This window comes from Oncorhynchus masou, chromosome 30, assembly GCF_036934945.1.
Source record: "Oncorhynchus masou masou isolate Uvic2021 chromosome 30, UVic_Omas_1.1, whole genome shotgun sequence".
NCBI classification, from domain to species: domain Eukaryota; kingdom Metazoa; phylum Chordata; class Actinopteri; order Salmoniformes; family Salmonidae; genus Oncorhynchus; species Oncorhynchus masou.
This window is the reverse complement of record NC_088241.1, coordinates 58,222,917-58,242,294: the sequence shown is the minus strand read 5'-3', so window position 1 is coordinate 58,242,294 and position 19,378 is coordinate 58,222,917. Positions and strand designations below refer to the sequence as shown.

At 43.4% G+C, this 19,378-nt stretch overlaps 2 protein-coding genes across 3 annotated transcripts in view; one reads left to right on the top strand and one right to left on the bottom strand.

Moving 5' to 3' along the window:
• prkag2a (protein kinase, AMP-activated, gamma 2 non-catalytic subunit a) overlaps positions 1-19,378 on the bottom strand; it is a 126,496-nt gene that overhangs the window by 10,518 nt on the left and 96,600 nt on the right. For both annotated transcript variants that reach the window (XM_064949522.1, XM_064949523.1), the window contains 2 exons: positions 7,412-7,493; positions 1,176-1,234 (listed from right to left, as the gene is read on the bottom strand). In XM_064949522.1, coding sequence (XP_064805594.1) covers positions 1,176-1,234; positions 7,412-7,493 — 141 coding nt within the window. The remainder of the gene's footprint in view (positions 1-1,175; positions 1,235-7,411; positions 7,494-19,378) is intronic.
• On the top strand, positions 9,972-10,861 carry LOC135522873 (complement C1q-like protein 4). Its single transcript, XM_064949524.1, has one exon. The coding sequence runs from the start codon at positions 10,057-10,059 to the stop codon at positions 10,762-10,764; it is 708 nt and encodes a 235-aa protein (XP_064805596.1). The 5' UTR covers positions 9,972-10,056; the 3' UTR covers positions 10,765-10,861.

Here is a 19,378-nt window from a genome sequence, read left to right as displayed (position 1 = left end):
CCTCGAGGACAAACCATCCAGATTTGTTTTGTTTTTTATTAGGTGACAGGGTTTTCAATGTGTATCTAGATTTATAAGGCACTTGCTTGCAGTTCCTATCGCTTCCACTGGATGTCAACAGTCTTTAGAAATTGGTTGATGTTTCTCTTTAGAGAAATTAAGAAGTACGGCAGTTTAGAACGAGGGTCCCTCCTAGTGCACTAATGTTTTGATGTGCGCTCCAGGTCACACGCTTCACGTTGTTTACTTCGCGTATTGAACACAGTTTATCCCGTCTTAAATTGTATCAATTATTTACGTTAAAAAATACCTAGTTGTAATTAGGAAAGTTGTTTCAAATATTTGGACAGGGTTTACAGGTAACTTAGATATTTTGTAGTCATGCTGGACGAGTTGGAACCGGTGTTTTCTGAAACAACTGCGCCAAATAAATGGACATTTTGGAGATAGCGCCGGAATTAATCGAACAAAAAAGGACCCTTTGTGATGTTTATGGGACATATTGGAGTGCCAACAGAAGAAGTTCTTCGAAAGTAAGGCATGAATTAAATCGTTAGTTCTGACTTTTGTGTTGCACCTGGCAGGAGGAAATCTGATTTTCATGCGTTGGTACTGTCCAAAGATAACTACATGGTTTGCTTTCGCCATAAAGCCTTTTTGAAATCAGACACGGTGGCTAGATTAACGAGAAGTTACATTTTGTGTGTTGTACTTATGAATGTATGAAAGTTAAATATTTGTAATATTTATTTATTTATTTATTTGGCGCTCTGCCATGTCACTGGATGTCGAGCCTAAAGAAGTTAAAGCTCCATGACACAGCACATACGGTGCCCCATGACACAGCACATACGGTGCCCCATGACACAGCACATACGGTGCTTGAGATGGAGGCTGGATAAGCCCCCCACTATATATATATATATATCGCTGCAGTTTACAGTCAGTCCACATCACTGGCCTTGGTGACAATAGGACGCTGAAGCCATACAGCCAAACCATTTCAAACTAGGGTCGTGTTCAATATTATGCACTGAATCAGGGGAGGAACAACTTGGACTTCTTCAATTGGAGACTCATTTTAGTTAACCATGACTAAATATTTTTTTCTAATGCAAGCCCTAATGAACACAACCCAGGACACATTTGTATCTGTTTGATGAGAGGTCACGTACCATGGGAGACTTGTAGTATCTGTGGAGGATGTTGATGAAGTCTGTGATGGTTAACATTCCTAGAGAGAGACAGAGAGAAAGGCCTTGTTGAGTGATTATTCACACTGCATAGGTGTTGGATTTGACCTAGCACATACACACTGGTACTGAGGATAGTACTAAAAAAATAAGATCGGAGCAGCGTGGAGGTGGGTACAGGTAGAACAGAGGGAGCAGCAGGGAGGGAGGTGGGTACAGGTAGAACAGAAGGAGCAGCGGGGAGGGAGGGAGGTGGGTACAGGTAGAACAGAAGGAGCAGCGGGGAGGGAGGTGGGTACAGGTAGAACAGAATGAGCAGCGGGGAGGGAGGGAGGTGGGTACAGGTAGAACAGAGGGAGGGGGAGGGTGGGTACAGGTAGAACAGAAGGAGCAGCGGGGAGGGAGGGAGGTGGGTACAGGTAGAACAGAAGGAGCAGCGGGGAGGGAGGTGGGTACAGGTAGAACAGAATGAGCAGCGGGGAGGGAGGGAGGTGGGTACAGGTAGAACAGAGGGAGCAGCGGGGAGGGAGGTGGGTACAGGTAGAACAGAAGGAGCAGCGGGGAGGGAGGGAGGTGGGTAGGTAGAACAGAGGGAGCAGCAGGGAGGGAGGTGGGTGGTAGAACAGAAGGAGCAGCGGGGAGGGAGGGAGGTGGGTACAGGTAGAACAGAATGAGCAGCGGGGAGGGAGGGAGGTGGGTACAGGTAGAACAGAATGAGCAGCGGGGAGGGAGGGAGGTGGGTACAGGTAGAACAGAATGAGCAGCGGGGAGGGAGGTGGGGGGTACAGGTAGAACAGAATGAGCAGCGGGGAGGGAGGGAGGTGGGTACAGGTAGAACAGAATGAGCAGCGGGGAGGGAGGTGGGGGGTACAGGTAGAACAGAATGAGCAGCGGGGAGGGAGGGAGGTGGGTACAGGTAGAACAGAAGAAGCAGCGGGGAGGGAGGTGGGTACAGGTAGAACAGAGGGAGCGGCGGGGAGGGAGGTGGGTGGGTACAGGTAGAACAGAAGGAGCAGCGGGGAGGGAGGTGGTGGGTACAGGTAGAACAGAATGAGCAGCGGGGAGGGAGGGAGGTGGGTACAGGTAGAACAGAATGAGCAGCGGGGAGGGAGGGAGGTGGGTACAGGTAGAACAGAAGAAGCAGCAGGGAGGGAGGTGGGTGGGTACAGGTAGAACAGAAGAAGCAGCAGGGAGGGAGGTGGGTGGGTACAGGTAGAACAGAAGGAGCAGCGGGGAGGGAGGTGGTGGGTACAGGTAGAACAGAAGGAGCAGCGGGGAGGGAGGTGGTGGGTACAGGTAGAACAGAAGGAGCAGCGGGGAGGGAGGTGGTGGGTACAGGTAGAACAGAAGGAGCAGCGCGGAGGGAGGTGGGTACAGGTAGAACAGAAGGAGCAGCGCGGAGGGAGGTGGGGGGTACAGGTAGAACAAAAGGATTAGCGGGGAGGGAGGGGTACAGGTAGAACAGAAGGAGCAGCGGGGAGGGAGGGGTACAGGTAGAACAGAAGGAGCAGCGGGGAGGGAGGGGTACAGGTAGAACAGAAGGAGCAGTGTGGAGGGAAGTGTTTACAGGTAGAAGAGAAGAGACGAGACATTTGGGAGATACGAGACCAGGGCCTATTTATATGTGACACTATTTCACACACAGACGTGCGCACACTCACTCCTCATTGACATCAGTATCGCCTAGAGGTGAGAAGGAACAGTAGTGGAAGGGCTTGATTCTCAGTAAAGCCCATCTGTGCGTCTCGCTCTATTGGACAAGTGGGCTTGATTTCTGATGCGTGGAAGGGAGACGTCAGGCTCTACACTCACATAATTTTGTTGCAGCCGGGACAGCTATGCAAGATGGGTGTCCCCTAACCATAGGTGGGAACATTGCTATATTGTTCAACCAATTGTTGAAAAACAGAGGAATTACAGTAAAAATACACTATTGTGTCTGTATTTCTGTACTCAGACGGCGAGAGAACAGTATTATATCCGTCTCCATTACCCTGGCCCAGATACGAGGAGAGAACAGTATTATATCCGTCTCCATTACCCTGGCCCAGATACGAGAACAGTATTATATCCGTCTCCATTACCCTGGCCCAGATACGAGGATATCCGAGAATACAGTATTATATCCGTCTCCATTACCCTGGCCCAGATACGAGGAGAGAACAGTATTATATCCGTCTCCATTACCCTGGCCCAGATACGAGGAGAGAACAGTATTATATCCGTCTCCATTACCCTGGCCCAGATACGAGGAGAGAACAGTATTATATCAGTCTCCATTACCCTGGCCCAGATACGAGGAAGAACAGTATTATATCCGTCTCCATTACCCTGGCCCAGATACGAGGAGAGAACAGTATTATATCCGTCTCCATTACCCTGGCCCAGATACGAGGAGAGAACAGTATTATATCCGTCTCCATTACCCTGGCCCAGATACGAGGAGAGAACAGTATTATATCCGTCTCCATTACCCTGGCCCAGATACGAGGAGAGAACAGTATTATATCCGTCTCCATTACCCTGGCCCAGATACGAGAACAGTATTATATCCGTCTCCATTACCCTGGCCCAGATACGAGAACAGTATTATATCCGTCTCCATTACCCTGGCCCAGATACGAGAACAGTATTATATCCGTCTCCATTACCCTGGCCCAGATACGAGGAGAGAACAGTATTATATCCGTCTCCATTACCCTGGCCCAGATACGAGGAGAGAACAGTATTATATCCGTCTCCATTACCCTGGCCCAGATACGAGGAGAGAACAGTATTATATCCGTCTCCATTACCCTGGCCCAGATACGAGGAGAGAACAGTATTATATCTGTCTCCATTACCCTGGCCCAGATACGAGAAGAGAACAGTATTATGTCTCCATTACCCTGGCCCAGATACGAGGAGAGAACAGTATTATATCCGTCTCCATTACCCTGGCCCAAATACGAGAACAGTATTATATGTCTCCATTACCCTGGCCCAGATACGAGAACAGTATTATATCCGTCTCCATTACCCTGGCCCAGATACGAGGAAGAGAATATCAGTCTCCATTACCCTATCCAGTATTATATCCGTCTCCATTACCCTGGCCCAGATACGAGGAGAGAACAGTATTATATCAGTCTCCATTACCCTGGCCCAGATACGAGGAGAGAACAGTATTATATCAGTCTCCATTACCCTGGCCCAGATACGAGAACAGTATTATATCTGGCTGCATTATGCTGGCCGGTTTCAAGGGGGAGCGAGGGAAAGACCGGATGAAGGAGGGAAGAGAGCCGACAGAAAGGATGGAGAGAAAGGAAGCAATACATTGTTTAAAAAAGGTTAAGGATGTGGAGTAGAGGTCGACCAATTAAATCAGGGCCGACTTAAAGTTCTCATAACAATCGGTATTCTGCCTTTTTGGACCCCGATTACATTGCAATCCATGAGAAAACTGCGTGGCAGGCTGACCTATTGCGCAAGTGCAGCGTCAAAAGATACCTTGGCTCATTGCAGCCACAAGTCAGTCAAGGTAAGTTGCTAGCGAGCACTAAACTTATAAAAAACAATCAATCTTCACATAAATCACAAGTTAACGACACATGGTTGATGATATTACTAGGGTAACTAGCTTGTCCTGCGTTGCATATATATCTATCATCGAATATCAGCCTACTTCAACTTCGCCAAACGAGGGTGAACAAAAGCGCATTCGCGAAAAAAGCACAAATGTGCCTAACCATTAACATCAATGCCTTTCTTAAAATCAATACACAAGTATATATATTTTTTAAACCTGCATATTTAGTTAAACGTACCTTCGCCGTTCTGAAAGATCTGACCTACAAATCAGACAGAATTATCAATCTGGACCCTCTCTAAAATGATCTGCCGAAATTGTTGCAACCCCTATTATCAGCCTGTTCAATCTCTTTCGTATCGTCCGAGTTTCCAAAAGATTGGAAAGCTGCCGCGATCAACACCCTATTCAAAGGGGGAGACACTAGACCCAAACTGCTACAGACCTACAGTTGAAGTAGGAAGTTTACGTACACTTAGGTTGGAGTCATAAAAACTCATCATTCAACCACTCCACAAATTTCTTTTGAACAGTTTTGGCAAGTCGGTTAGAACATCTACTTTGTCCATGACACAAGTAATTTTTCCAACAATTGTTTTCAGACAGATTATTTCACTGTATCACAATTCCAGTGGGTCAGAAGTTTACTGCCTTTGAACAGCTTGGAAAATTCCATAAAATGTCATGGCGTTAGAAGCTTCTGATAATTGACATCAGTTGAATCAATTGGAGGTGTACCTGTGGATGTATTTCAAGGCCTACTTTCAAACTCAGTGCCTCTTTGCTTGACATGGGAAATTCAAAAGAAATCAGCCAAGACCTCAGGAAAAAAAAAATAATTGTACACCTCCGGTTCATCCTTGGAAGCAATTTCCAAATGCCTGAAAGTACCACGTTCATCTGTATAAACAATAGTACGCAAGTATAAACACCATGGGATCACGCAGTCGTCATACCGCTCAGGAAGGAGACGTGTTCTGTCTCCTAGAGATTAACGTACTTTCGTGCGAAAAGTGCAAATCAATCCCAGAACAGCAAAGGACCTTGTGAAGACACTGGAGGAAACGGGTACAAAAATATATCCACAGTAAAACAAGGCCGCTCAGCAAGTAAGAAGCCACTGCTCCAAAACTGCCATAAAAAGCCAGACTATGGTTTGCAACTGCACATGGGGACAAAGATTGTGCTTTTTGGAGAAATGTCCTCTGGTCTGATGATACAAAAATAGAACTGTTTGGCCATAATGACCATCGTTATGTTTGGAGGAAAAAGGGGAGGCTTGCAAGCCAAAGAACATCATCCCAATCGTGAAGGTGGGGGTGGCAGGATCATGTTATGTGGGTGCTTTGCTGCAGGAGGGAGTGGTGCACTTCACAAAATACATGGCATCATTAGAAAGGAAAATTTTGTGGATATATTGAAGCAACATCTCAAGACATCAGTCAGGAAGTTAAAGCTTGGTCGCAAATGGGTCTTCCAAATGAACAAGCATACTTCCAAAGTTGTGGCAAAATGGCTTAAGGACAACAAAGTAAAGGTATGGAGTGGCCATCACAAAGCCCTGACCTCAATCCCATAGACAATGTGGGCAGAACTGAAAAAGCATGTGCGAGCAAGGAGGCCTACAAACCTGACTCAGTTACACCAGCTCTGTAAGGAAGAATGGGCCAAAATTCATCCAACTTATTGTGGAAGGCTACCTGAAACCTTTGACCCAAGTTAAACAATTTAAAGGCAATGCTACCAAATACTAATCGAGTGTAAACTTCTGACCCACTGGGAATGTGATAAAATAAATAAATACTGATATAAGTAATTCTCTATTATTCGGACATTTCACATTCTTAAAATAAAAGTGGTGATCCTAACTGACCTAAGACAGGGAATTGTTACTAGGATAAAATGTCAGAAATTGTGAAAAACTGAGTTTACATGTATTTGGCTAAGGTGTATGTAAACTTCTGACGTCAGTGAATTATTTGTCAAATATGTCTGTAAACAATTGTAAAAATGACTTCATGTACAAAGTAGATGTCCTAACCGACTTGCCAAAACTATAGTTTGTTAACAAGTTATTTGTGGAGTGTCTGAAAAATGAGTTAATGACTCCAAACTAAGTGTCTGTAAACTTCCCACTTCAACTCTATATGAAATGCAAATGGTAGAGCGAAAAATAGTTGACGCGTCATAATTACTATAACAACTTCTTACCTGTGAACATTGAACCCACCAGCTTTCATATATCTCATGTTCTGGGCAAGGAACTTAAACGATAGCTTTTTTACATGGCAAATATTGCACTTTTACTTTCTTCTCCAACATGGGTTTTGCATTATTTAAATCAAATTGAACATGTTTTTCATTATTTGAGACTAAATAGATTTTATTTTTCATATGAAGTAAAAAAATAAATTAAAAAAAAGTTAATTGTTCATTCAGTATTGTGGTAATTGTCATTATTACATATATAATCGGCCGATATGTTTTATTTATTTCAAAACAAATCGGCATCGGGTTTTTTTTTGGTCCATGAATAATTGGTATCGGCGTTGAAAAATCCCAATCAGTCGACCTCTAATGTGGAGAATTGGAAGGTTAAGGATGGGAGGAGCGAGAAGAATATTAGAGCAGAGACATTCCCACTTACCGACAAAGCTCTGCTTCTTCGTCTCCCATAGCGGGGCTGCCCGCACCCCGTTGGCCACCAAGGCAAAGAAAGCCTTCTTTACCTACAGGCAAGAAGTACACAAATAATGCATTTACAAAGACTTTCTAAACAGGTATTTTATCATGTGGGTGGAATAGAGCAGCGGTTTCCACCTTTGGTCTCTTGTGGTGACCGTTTACCGCCACACCAGCACCCATGAGTCTTCATAACAGTAAAATTCCACGTGACCGTTGTCACGGTAATCTCCTCTTATGCACTCTGGACATGCTTGTTTGTCCAACTCGTTAACGACCATCAGGTTGCTAATAGCCTGGTACTCCGGGCTCTACTGTCCCTCTAACGTCAAAACAAATTCTAACACTTATCAAAATAGTATCTTGCTTTTAAAACTCCTCACTTTGAAAGAAATTCAAACAGGTTGAAACAGTGGAAAGCATGGTCGTTGTGGATGTTTCAAAGCCTAACAATGAAATGGACAGTGCTTTGTAAGGTGATGGATGATTCACTCTAAACACCCATACACAGAGATTATGCATACAGTATGAGCCCAAGCCTGAAAAAAACCCTGAATTAAAATAATGATTGTGCCGTAATACAATACATCGCCTACCGTATATTACGCAGGCAAACATTAACTGATTTAAGATGTCTTTGGTACATAATTGGTCTACCCTATACTCTAAAATTAAACAAATTCTAGTAAATCGTCTTTGAGTGTGGATTGTACTATTATGCATACTGGATGGACTGGTTACCTTAAGTCTGGAAGAGAACATATAGGCCTACACGATGCTGTTGGTTCATTGATTGTGTAGGGCAGCTTCCAGAATTAGCCTATAATTATAGTGAATTGTTATTTCAATTGCTTAGTATTAGGGCATTTTTTATATTTTCATTATTAATAGGCTGATACATTACCTTGAGCTACAGAATATCTTCACCACCATGCATTTCCATCTCCTCCCCCTATTCCTTTCTCAAGCGCACAGAGAGGGGCTTTCAAGAGTTTAAATATGATTCACTATCAAGGTTCCCGAACAGATTTACCTTAGTTTCCCAAATAAAGCACTGGGTAGCTGCACAAACCAGGTTGGAGAGCCCAGGCAGAGTTTGGGGGGGGAATATCACCCGTCGTGCTACGAGAGGATGCATGCTCTTCAAACAGCAATGCTGCCATAGTGCAGCTGGAGGTGGGAGACAATGTCTAGGCCAGGCTCTTGGCTAACACGAGAGTCTACGAAGATTCTGGAAACTACAACACCTTCCGAGAGTTTCTACTCTTCAACAATTATTAACAAGTTTACAGTCCATTTGGCTGTATACAACAAGGGTTTTCAGAAATTCTCTCAACTGTATGAAAGTAAAATAAAAATCTAGTTGCACTCTTTGATTGAACTTCGATGTTGACACTGGGCTGGGTGTATTTGACAAACATATTTCTTGCATCATTGTGAGTGGTGCACTGATCAAAAGTCATGGTCTACTGTAGTAGATGTGATTTGGGTTAACCCTTCACACTCGTACCCGGGTTGAAAATGGCAAATTTTAGGCACTAACCTGAACCTAAATTGGAATGCAGTGGCTGTACAGTAACATGCTATACATGACGTCAGAGCTCAGGCTCGTCACTGTATAGAGGTTGACTGACAGCCATTCTGAAATTGAACATGGCCACGCGACAAGAAGTTGCCCCGTTTCCAGGATAGAGTTCTTCCAGGGTCCAAAAAGATGTACCCGTTCCGAAACGCCCCTGGTCCCCCTCGAAAGAATAATAACTGACATTAAAAAAAGGAGGACATAGCCTCTGGTTATTTTGGCCTTAAATGCAGTCTCATAAGTTACAGGAATGAATAGAATGAATTTACACAGTGACATTTGGGAGGTTGAAACCTTAGACATCTAAACCTTGTTATGGATAGAAGCATATACAGTCAGATTGGTATAAGATATCTGCTCCATTTTCAGAGCACATGTTAGCAAGATGTTGGGGAAATCACTGGATGGGAATATTGACCAGCTGAGCATCTTTGAATAGTCACCTGAGTGTACAGCTCAATAAACAAACTAGGCATTGTGTTATATTTCCGTTTTCTGTGATGTCTGATAGAGTTTACACTTTATTATATACATTGTACAGGTACCTTCTTCAATGTAAGCCCATAATGTGTGTACTTTTGTCTCAAAGTACAGTTGTTTGTTTAAGACTACCAAGAAACGCTCTGTGTGGACCACTGCCACCGCAGTAAAAAGGTTAAGGGACAACTTATTTTCATATCACAATTCCTCATCCACATGTCATGTTTTAACATACATATATTTTTTTTTTAGAGAAATAGCCTAATAAAGTCCTGAAAAATAAAATGAATTCAGAGTTTTCATTGATAAAAATGTAATAATGCAAATTCTGGAACTTTGATATTTTGCAACTCTGGTGAGGACTGACCGCTTAAAATGAATTCTAGTATATTCCAGTAATTGGGAGGGACAACCTCGCTCGCTCTTAACTTTCCTCATCCACATGCCAAAGACCCTCCCTATTTAAAAGAGAAAAATCCCCCTCATTGACTGCACATAGTTCGTGAAGACTTCAACTAGCTGATAAACACTTGACATAAGAGAACGACATGCAAAAAAACAAGATTTTAAGAATGAAAGTTGTCCTACTAATGCTGTCTTTGTGCCTCACACTGTCTGGGGCACAAGTTGACGGGACCAGTTTATCTAACAGTCAGGTTGAAACCTGCTCCTTCATCAGTGAGCTGGCTGTGCTGAAGGAAAAACTGAACACCATGGATCAGAAGCTAGGAGCTGTGGAGACCAGGCTACAAGTCAGTGAGAGCCAGGTGGAAGAACTGAAAAGTGTGAACAAAGCTCAAGAAGAAGAACTGAAAACATTAAAGAAGGACATAGCCGCTGGTCAGCCAAAGGTGGCCTTCTCCGCAGCTCTAAGAACATCTGGTTCTGGTTACATAGGACCCTTCAACACTCACACACCCTTGCAGTACAAAAGAGTCTTCTCCAACTTCGGCAGTGGATACAACGCTGCTACAGGGGTCTTCACAGCCATGGTCAAGGGAGTGTATTACTTCCGCTACACCATGTTCTACAATGGAAACGCCAACGCTGTCGTGGTTTTGATGAAGAATGAGGAATTTCTCGTGTCCACATGGGATGCTACGTCAGGAAGTAGTGAAGATTCCGCCAGCAATGCCGCCATAGTGCAGCTGGAGGTGGGAGACAATGTCTTCGCCCGGCTCTCAGCTAACAGGAGAGTCTACGATGATGGTGGAAACTATAACACCTTCAGTGGTTTTCTGCTCTTCATCAACTAATATTAACAACAAGTTTACATTTCATTTGGCTGTAAACAGTGTTTTCAGAAATTCTATCACAACTCTATGAAAGTAAAAAAATATATATATTAAAAAAGTCTAGTTGCACTCTTTGAACTGTACTGTTGACACTGGGCTGGGTGTATTTGACAAACATATTTCTTGCATCATTGTGACTGGTGCCCTGATCAAAAGTCATGGTCTAATGTAGTAGTTGTGATTTGGGTTAACCCTTCACACTCGTACCCGGGTTAAAAAGGCAGATTTCAGGGTGATTTCAGGGGCACAGAAAATCTTAAAAATAATACAAAAAAAAAAGTTAAGAATTTCAAATCAAATCTGATTGTCACACATGGTTAGCAGATGTTAATGCGAGTGTAGCGAAATGCTTGTGCTTCTAGTGCCGACCATGCAGTAATATCTAACAAGTAATCTAACAATTTCACAACAACTAACTTATACACACACACAAAAGTGTAAAGGAATATGTACATATATGGATGAGCAATGATCGAACGGCATAGGCAAGATACAGTAGATGGTAGAGGTCGGTCGACCGATTATGATTTTGTAACCCTGATACCGATTATTGGAGTACCAAAAAAAAACGATAACGATTATTCTGCCGATTTTTATATATTTTTAATAATGACTATTACAACAATACTGAATGAACACTTATTTTAACACATCAATAAAATCAATGTAGTCTCAAATAAATAATGAAACGTGTTGAACATTGCTCTTAAACGCAAATAAAACAATTGGAGGCCACGGAAGGAGAGTTGTATGGCATTGAAGCTGGTCTGGAGGTTAGTTAACACAGTGTCCAAAGAAGGGCCAGAAGTATACAGAATGGTGTCATCTGCGTAGAGGTGGATCAGAGACTCACCAGCAGCAAGAGCGACATCATTGATGTATATACAGAGAAGAGAGTCGGTCCGAGAATTTAACCATGTGGCACCCCCATAGAGACTGCCAGAGGTCCGGACAACAGGCCCTCCGATTTGACACACTGAGCTCTATCAGAGAAGTAGTTGGTGAACCAGGCGAGGCAATCATTTGATAAACCAAGGCTTTTGAGTCTGCCAATGAGGATGTGGTGATAGACAGAGTCGAAAGCCTTGGCCAGGTCGATGAATATGGCTGCACAGTAATGACTATTATCGATGGCTGTTATGATATCGTTAAGGCCCTTGAGCGTGGCTGAGCTGCACCCACGACCAGCTCGGAAACCAGATTGCATAGCGGAGAAGGTACGATGTGATTCAAAATGGTCAGTAATCGGTTTGTTAAACTTGGCTTTCGAAGACCTTAGAGATGCAGGGTATGATAGATATAGGTCTGTCGCAGTTCGGGTCTAGAGTGTCTCCCCCTTTGAAGAGGGGAATGACCGCGGCAGCTTTCCAATCTTTGGGAATCTCAGACGATACAAAAGAGAGGTTGAACAGGCTAGTAATAGGGGTTGCAACAATTTTGGCAGATAATTTAAGAAAGAGAGGGTCCAGATTGTCTAGCCCGGATGATTTGTTGGGGTCCAGATTTTGCAGCTTTCAGAACATCTGGATATGGCTGAAGGAGAAATGGTGGGGCCATGGGCGGGTTGCTGTGGAGGGTGCCGGGCAGTTGACCAGGGTAGGGGTAGCCAGGTGGAAAGCATGGCCAGCCGTAGAGAAATGCTTATTGAAATTCTCAATTATAGTCGGTTGTAACAGTGTTTCCTAGCCTCAGAGCAGTGGGTAGCTGGGATGAGGTGCTCTTATTCTCCATGGACTTTACAGTGTCCCAGAACTTTTGAGTTTGGCAGGATGCAAATTTCGGTTTTAAAAATGCTAGCCTTAGCTTTCCAAACTGCCTGTGTATATTGGTTCTATCTACCACAGGAGGTTTTTGTGCTGGTCAAGGGCAGACAGGTCTGGAGTGAACCAAGGGCTATATCTATTCCTGGTTCTACATTTTTGAACGGGGCATGCCTATTTAAGATGGTGAGGAAGGCACTTTTAAAGAATAACCAGGCATTCGCTACTGTCGGGATGAGGTCAATGTCGTTCCAGGATACCCCTGCCAGGTCGATTAGAAAGGCCTGCTCGCAGAAGTGTTTTAGGGAGCGTTTGACAGTGATGAGGGGTGTTCGTTTGCTCGCAGACCCATTACGGATGCAGGCAATGAGGCAGTGATCGCTGAGATCTTGGTTGAAAATAGCAGAGGTGTATTTGGAGGGTGAGTTAGTTAGGATGATATCTATGAGGGTGCCTGTGTTTACGGATTTGGGATTATATCTGGTAGGTTCATTGATAAATTGTGTGAGATTGAGGGCATCAAGCTTAGATTGTAGGATGGCCGGGGTGTTAAGCATGTCCCAGTTTAGGTCACCTAGCAGTACGAGCTCAGAAGATAGATGGGGGGCAATCAAATCACGTATGGTGTCGAGGGCACAGCTGGGGGCAGAGGGTGGTCTATAGCAAGCGGCAACGGTGAGAAAAGGTTAATTTTTAGAAGTAGAAGCTCAATTGTTTGGGTACAGACCTGGATAGTAAGACAGAACTCTGCAGGTTATCTTTGCAGTAAATTGCAACACCACCCCCTTTGGCAGTTCTATCTTGTCAGAAAATGTTATAGTTAGGAATGGAAATTAAGGTTTTTGGTGGTCTTCCTCAGCCAGGATTGTGACATGGCTAGGATATCCGGATTGGTGGAGTATGCTAGGGCAATGAATAAAACAAACTTAGGGAGGAGGCTTCTAATGTTAACATGAAACCAAGGCTTTTACGGTTGCAGAAGTCAACAAATGAGAGAACCTGGGGGATGGGAGTGGAGGTAGACACTAGAGGTAGACACTGCAGGGCATGGATTAACCTCTACATCACCGGAGGAACAGAGGAGGAGTAGGATAAGGGTACGGCTAAAGGCTAACAGAACTGGACGCCTAGTACGTTCAGAACAGAGTAAAAGGAGCAGATTTCTGGGCACGGTAGAATATATTCAAGGCATAATGTACAGACAAAGGTATGGTAGGATGTGAATACAGTGGGGGTAAACCTGTGCATATAGTGATAATGAAAGAGATAGCATTTAAACCAGGTGATGTCACTGCGTGTGTGGGGGGTGGAACTAAATTGTTAGCTGAGGCGTGTTGAGCAGCGCTAGAGGCGCTACAGTGAAATAAAACAATAGTTACAAACCAGAACAGCAATCAACACGGCATGGTGACGTTAGGGAAAGGCATGGTGATCATACAAGTCCAGTGCGTGGCTTCAAGCAGCAAGGGGCTAGCAGGCTAACAAAGGCCTTAAGAGGGATGACGCGACGCAGGGATGTCTGTTGTGCCCCCCTCGTGCAGTTACATCAGCGGACGGATCAGCAAGGCTCCGTGTGGAAAACCAGGCCAATTGGCAAAATATGTATAGTGGCCGAAGAAATATGTCCGAAGGGCCTCTTAAATTTATGGCTGCGATCCCCGTACAGGGATCAACATCCGCGGAAATTTCAGAGTGACTAACTACAAATACAACGTAACATTAAAACATTCTTGAAAATGCAAGTGTCTTACATCCTTCAAAAGATTAGAATCTTGGTAATCAAACTACGTTTTCCGATTTAAAATAGCTATTACAGAGAGCAAATGTTTGAGAAGAGCGATCAACAGCAAACATTTTCTGCCATGACAGTTGACACATTCACATCTGAAGGTAAAATTATGACTTACATTCTGATATCTTGCTCTTATTTCTCTTCCTGAGTGTCCCAGTGATCAAATGAAGTCACATTTTTGATAAAATCCATTTTTATAGCCTAAAACGAAACATTTTGTAAACCGTTTGTGTCGTGAATTCCATCTCTATCAACTTTTGACCAAGCATTCAACGTAATTACACACACACGCTAAACAATCGTTTCTCTAGTCAGTTGGTTTCAGTGCAATCCTCTGGATGTTTGCAACACAGCCAAACTTGATTGTTTTTTTGCGGGGAGTATTGACCGAAGTGAACTGATTTGAAGACAACGAGCAAAGACCTCATCGCGCACCAATAATATTAGCGAAGCTTTGTTGATTGACTGTTTCTGCCCAATGACCACTGATCTTCTTGAAATCTAGCTGGGTAGATAGCCAATGAGCTCAGGTAAACGCCAGTATGTGATGGTTATGGGTTGGACCACCATCCCTTGTTTGTAAACGCATGCATAACGAACTTCATTCTCACCATTGACCATCAGACTAGTTGCAGTCACGCTTGTTACGCACAGCAGTGTTTTGGAAAGTAGTATTTTGGAAAGTAGTATTTTGGAAAGTAGTATTTTTCAACGATTTCATTGAAGACATCATGGCAAATAAATCAGGAAAAGCGAAGTCCAAGTCTAAGTATTCAAATTTGCACCAGATTGATCGGGAAAGTGAGACAGATTTTTTTTGTTTGAGGAATCTTGTTGTATATAGTTATAGGTCATTTAACCAATTCGGCCACTTGGGTACATTTGGGCAACTTGTGTGGGACACCTAGGTGACTTCATGCTAAATGTTATGGGGCGGCAGGGTAGCCTAGTGGTTAGAGCGTTGGACTAGTAACCGGAAGGTTGTGAGTTCAAACCCCCGAGCTGACAAGGTACAAATCTGTCGTTCTGCCCCTGAACAGGCAGTTAACCCACTGTTCCCAGGCCATCATTGAAAATAAGAATGTGTTCTTAACTGACTTGCCTGGTTAAATAAAGGTTAAAAAAAAAATGTAGCTCACCCATTCCTGAAGTTATCAGTCTGAAACTTTGCACACCTACAGCTGCCCTCTTGTGTTATCCATCAAAATTATCTCCAGCATCCTATTCTAGTACATGTGAAAGATGATGCTACAACAAAAACAGAAACCGTATACTCTTTTCTTCCACCAGATCTACTGTGTTATATTATCCTACATTCAATTAACATTTCCATAAACTTCAGAATGTTTTCATTGAAATGATACCAAGAATATGCATATCCTTGCCTCTGGGGCTGAGCTACAGGCAGTTAGATTAGGGTGTCTTCAGGCGAAAATTGAGAACAAGGGATACAGCCATAACAAGTTAAGTCAGCAGTCCAATGTGCTTAAGTTAGCTAGCAAGCCGCAGATTAGCGGCTGTGCGTTCAGGGGTTGTTAGCTGCTATAATTCCAGGTGGAAAAAAAATAAAATAAAAAATGTGTTTTAAAAAATAAAATAAAAAGGTTCAGAGCTTGCAGTAGGAATCCGGAGATAGAGAAGAATAAGTCCGACTAGCCCTGGTTTGAGTCACGCTGTACAGACTGGCGAGAGTTGTCTGGGATAAAGGTAGCTGATGACCGCTAGCAAAGGATAGCTGACTGCTAGCTAGTGGCTTCGGAATGTATTCGATGGGCCTCGTAAGCCAACAGTCCGTTGTGCTCTAGACAGCTAGCATTCAGGGGATGTTAGCTGCGAAGGTCGGAAGGTGAGAAGGTTCAGAGCTTGCGACAGGAATCCAGGGATATGGAGAGAAAAAAAATATGTCCGGTATGCTCTGGTTGAATCGCGTTGTACAAACTGGCGAGAGCTTTTCGAGCTAAGGTTAGCTGGCTAGTTAATGTTAGAGATTCCAGTAAGAGGCAAAGAAAAATAAGTTTGAGTAAAAGCAGGTCCACACCACATTGGGTGAGGCGGGTTGCAGGAGAGTATTTTTGAAATAAGGGTTTAGAAAAATATAAAAAGATATGCAAAGAAAAATATATATACACACGGGACACGAAGGACAAATACGTCTGACTGCTACGCCATCTTGGATTAGAAAGGTTGTAGTTATTATAGGACTATTTCTCTATACCATTTGTATTTCATATTCCTTTGACTATTGGATGTTCTCATAGGTACTTTAGTATTGCCAACCTAATCTCGGGAGTTGATAGGCTTGCACAGAAACCAATAAAATTTACACAAATTCCCTAGTTAAGAAATTCATGTTTGCCGGCAATATTAACTAAATATGCAGGTTTAGAAATATATACTTGTGTATTGATTTTAAGAAAGGCATTGATGTGTGGGTGGACCATTTCAGTTTGTCCGTGATGTGTACGCCAAGGAACTTACATCTTTCCACCTTCTCCACTATACTGTCCCCTCGTTAGGGGGGTGCTCCCTCTGCTGTTTCCTGAAGTCCACGATCATCTCCTTCATTTTGTTGATGTTGAATGTGAGGTTATTTTCCTGACACCACACTCTGAGGGCCCTCACCTCCTCCCTGTAGGCAGTCTCGTCGTTGTTGGTAATCAAGCCTACCACTGTAGTGTCGTCTGCAAACATGATGATTGAGTTGGAGGAATGCATGGCCACGTAGTCATGGGTGAACAGGGAGTAGAGGAGAGGGCTGAAAACTCACCCTTGTGGGGCCCCATGTCAGAAGGTCCAGGACACAGTTGCACAGGGCAGGGGTCGAGAACCAGGGTCTCGAGCTTAATGACAAGTTGAGGGTACTATGGTGTTAAATGCTGAGCTGTAATCGATGAACAGCATTTGTAAAAATAGGTATTCTTCTTGTTCAGATGGGTTAGGGCAGTGTGCAGTGTCATTGCAATTGCATCATCTGTGGACCTATTGGGGCGGTAAGAAACTTGGAGTGGGTCTAGGGTGTCAGGTAGGGTGGAGGTGATATGATCCTTGACTAGTCTCTCAAAGCACTTCATGATGACGGAGTGAGTCCAACAGGGCGATAGTCGTTTAGCTCAGTTACCTTAGCTTTCTTGGGAACAGGAACAATGGTGGCCCTCTTGAAGCATGTGGGAACAGCAGACTGGCATAGGGATTGATTGAATATGTCCGTAAACACACCAGCCAGCTGGTCTGCACATGCTCGGAGGACATGGCTAGGGATGCCATCTGGGCCGGCAGCCTTGCGAGGGTTAATACGTTTAAATATATACAGCTGTTATTATAATCGAAGAGAATTCTCTTGGTAGATAATGCAGTCGGCATTTGATTGTAAGGAATTCTAGGTCAGGTGAACAAAAGGACTTGAGTTCCTTATGATGTTATGATCACACCACAACTTGTTAATCATAAGGCATACACTCCCGCCCTTCTTACCAGAGAGATGTTTGCTTCTGTCGGCGAGATGTGTGAAGAAACCAGGTGGCTGTACTGATTCAGATAACATGGCTCACTCGGGCCATGTTTCCATGAAACAGAGAATGTTACAATCTCTGATGCCTCTCTGGAAGGCAACCGTAGCTCGAGTTTCGTCTACCTTGTTGTCCAGTCTCTTGACGAGTCGTATACTTGGGAGCAGTGAGCCCGTCTACAGAGCCTGACCAGAAGACGGCTCAGTCTGCGTTTGGGTCGCGGTCCAAACAGAGGATCCGCATCGGGAAATTCTTATTCTTGGTCGTAACGTTGGTAAGTTGCGCCAATATCCAAGAGTTCCTTTAACTAGTACTATACAATAATGAAAAAATATTTTAATATTTAAGGTCAGGCACACCTGCCCTTATATTTTAAGAATTTTTTGAATCCACATTTGGTACTAAATAAGTCATGTTGGCAATAGAACAAGCAATCAAATCGGTGTTTACCCTTGGATTTTTTTCAGCCGGGAGGGGCACCGATCCAGACTCTGATCAGAGTGAGGGAAGCAGCAGAAAAATATTTTCAGCTACTTTATTAAAACAGCTGATAGGAGGAAGAGAGCGATGACGCTCTCTGCCCGTTAAAGCATGAGAGGGGCCGTACTGTGAGCGAGTGACATAGGGAGCAAGAAGACACAGCAACCAACCAAGCAGACTTGCACTATAGTAGACTAATAGCTGCCATACGTAGGTTGTTTATCAGTGGTGGAAAAAGTACCCAACTCATACTTGAGTAAAAGTAAAGACACCTCAATAGAAAATGACTGAAGTAAAATCGAAAGTCACCCAGTAAAATCCAACTTGAGTAAAAGTCTAAATGTATTTGGTATTAAATATACTTAAGTATCAAAAAGTAAAAATCATTTCAAATTCCTTATATTAAGCAAGCCAGATGGCACCCCTTTGTTTTTTTTAATTTACGGACAGCCAAGGGCACGCTCCAACACTCAGACATAATTTACAAACAAAAGCATGGGGGTAGTGAGTCCGCCAGATCAGAGGCAGTAGGGATGTTCTCTTGATAAGTGTGTGAATTAGACCATTTTCCTGTGCTGCTAAGCATTCAACATATAATGAGTACTTTTGGGTGTCAGGGAAAATGTATGGAGTAAAAAGTGCATTCTTTTCTTTAGGAAATTTAGTGAAGTAAAAGTTGGCAAAAATATTTAAACAAGTGTACAGATACCCCCCCCAAAATTACTTTAGTACTTTACACCACTGGTCATCATCTAATATGATGATTACAGAGTAAAATGTCTTAAAGGGGAATGGAAACACTTTGGGAAGTAAATCTAAGCAAAGAAATGCATTCCATCCACTAATACTAAACATGTTATGTTAAATGCACATCTCTATATTTAGTATTTTGATCGTCAACAAGGTTTATTTGAGCTATGGCCTGCGCCATTTTAATTGCCGTAGTAACGACTGACACCAGTGCGTCACTGACAGGAATAAGCATATTGTCTGTGAATTGAGTTTTCGCACGGAGAGTACGGTTAGGAAAACGAAGA

Coding starts and splice junctions, on each gene's coding strand:
- LOC135522873 (XM_064949524.1), top strand. CDS start 10,057: ATGCAAAAAAACAAGATTTTAAGAATGAAAGTTGTCCTACTAATGCTG.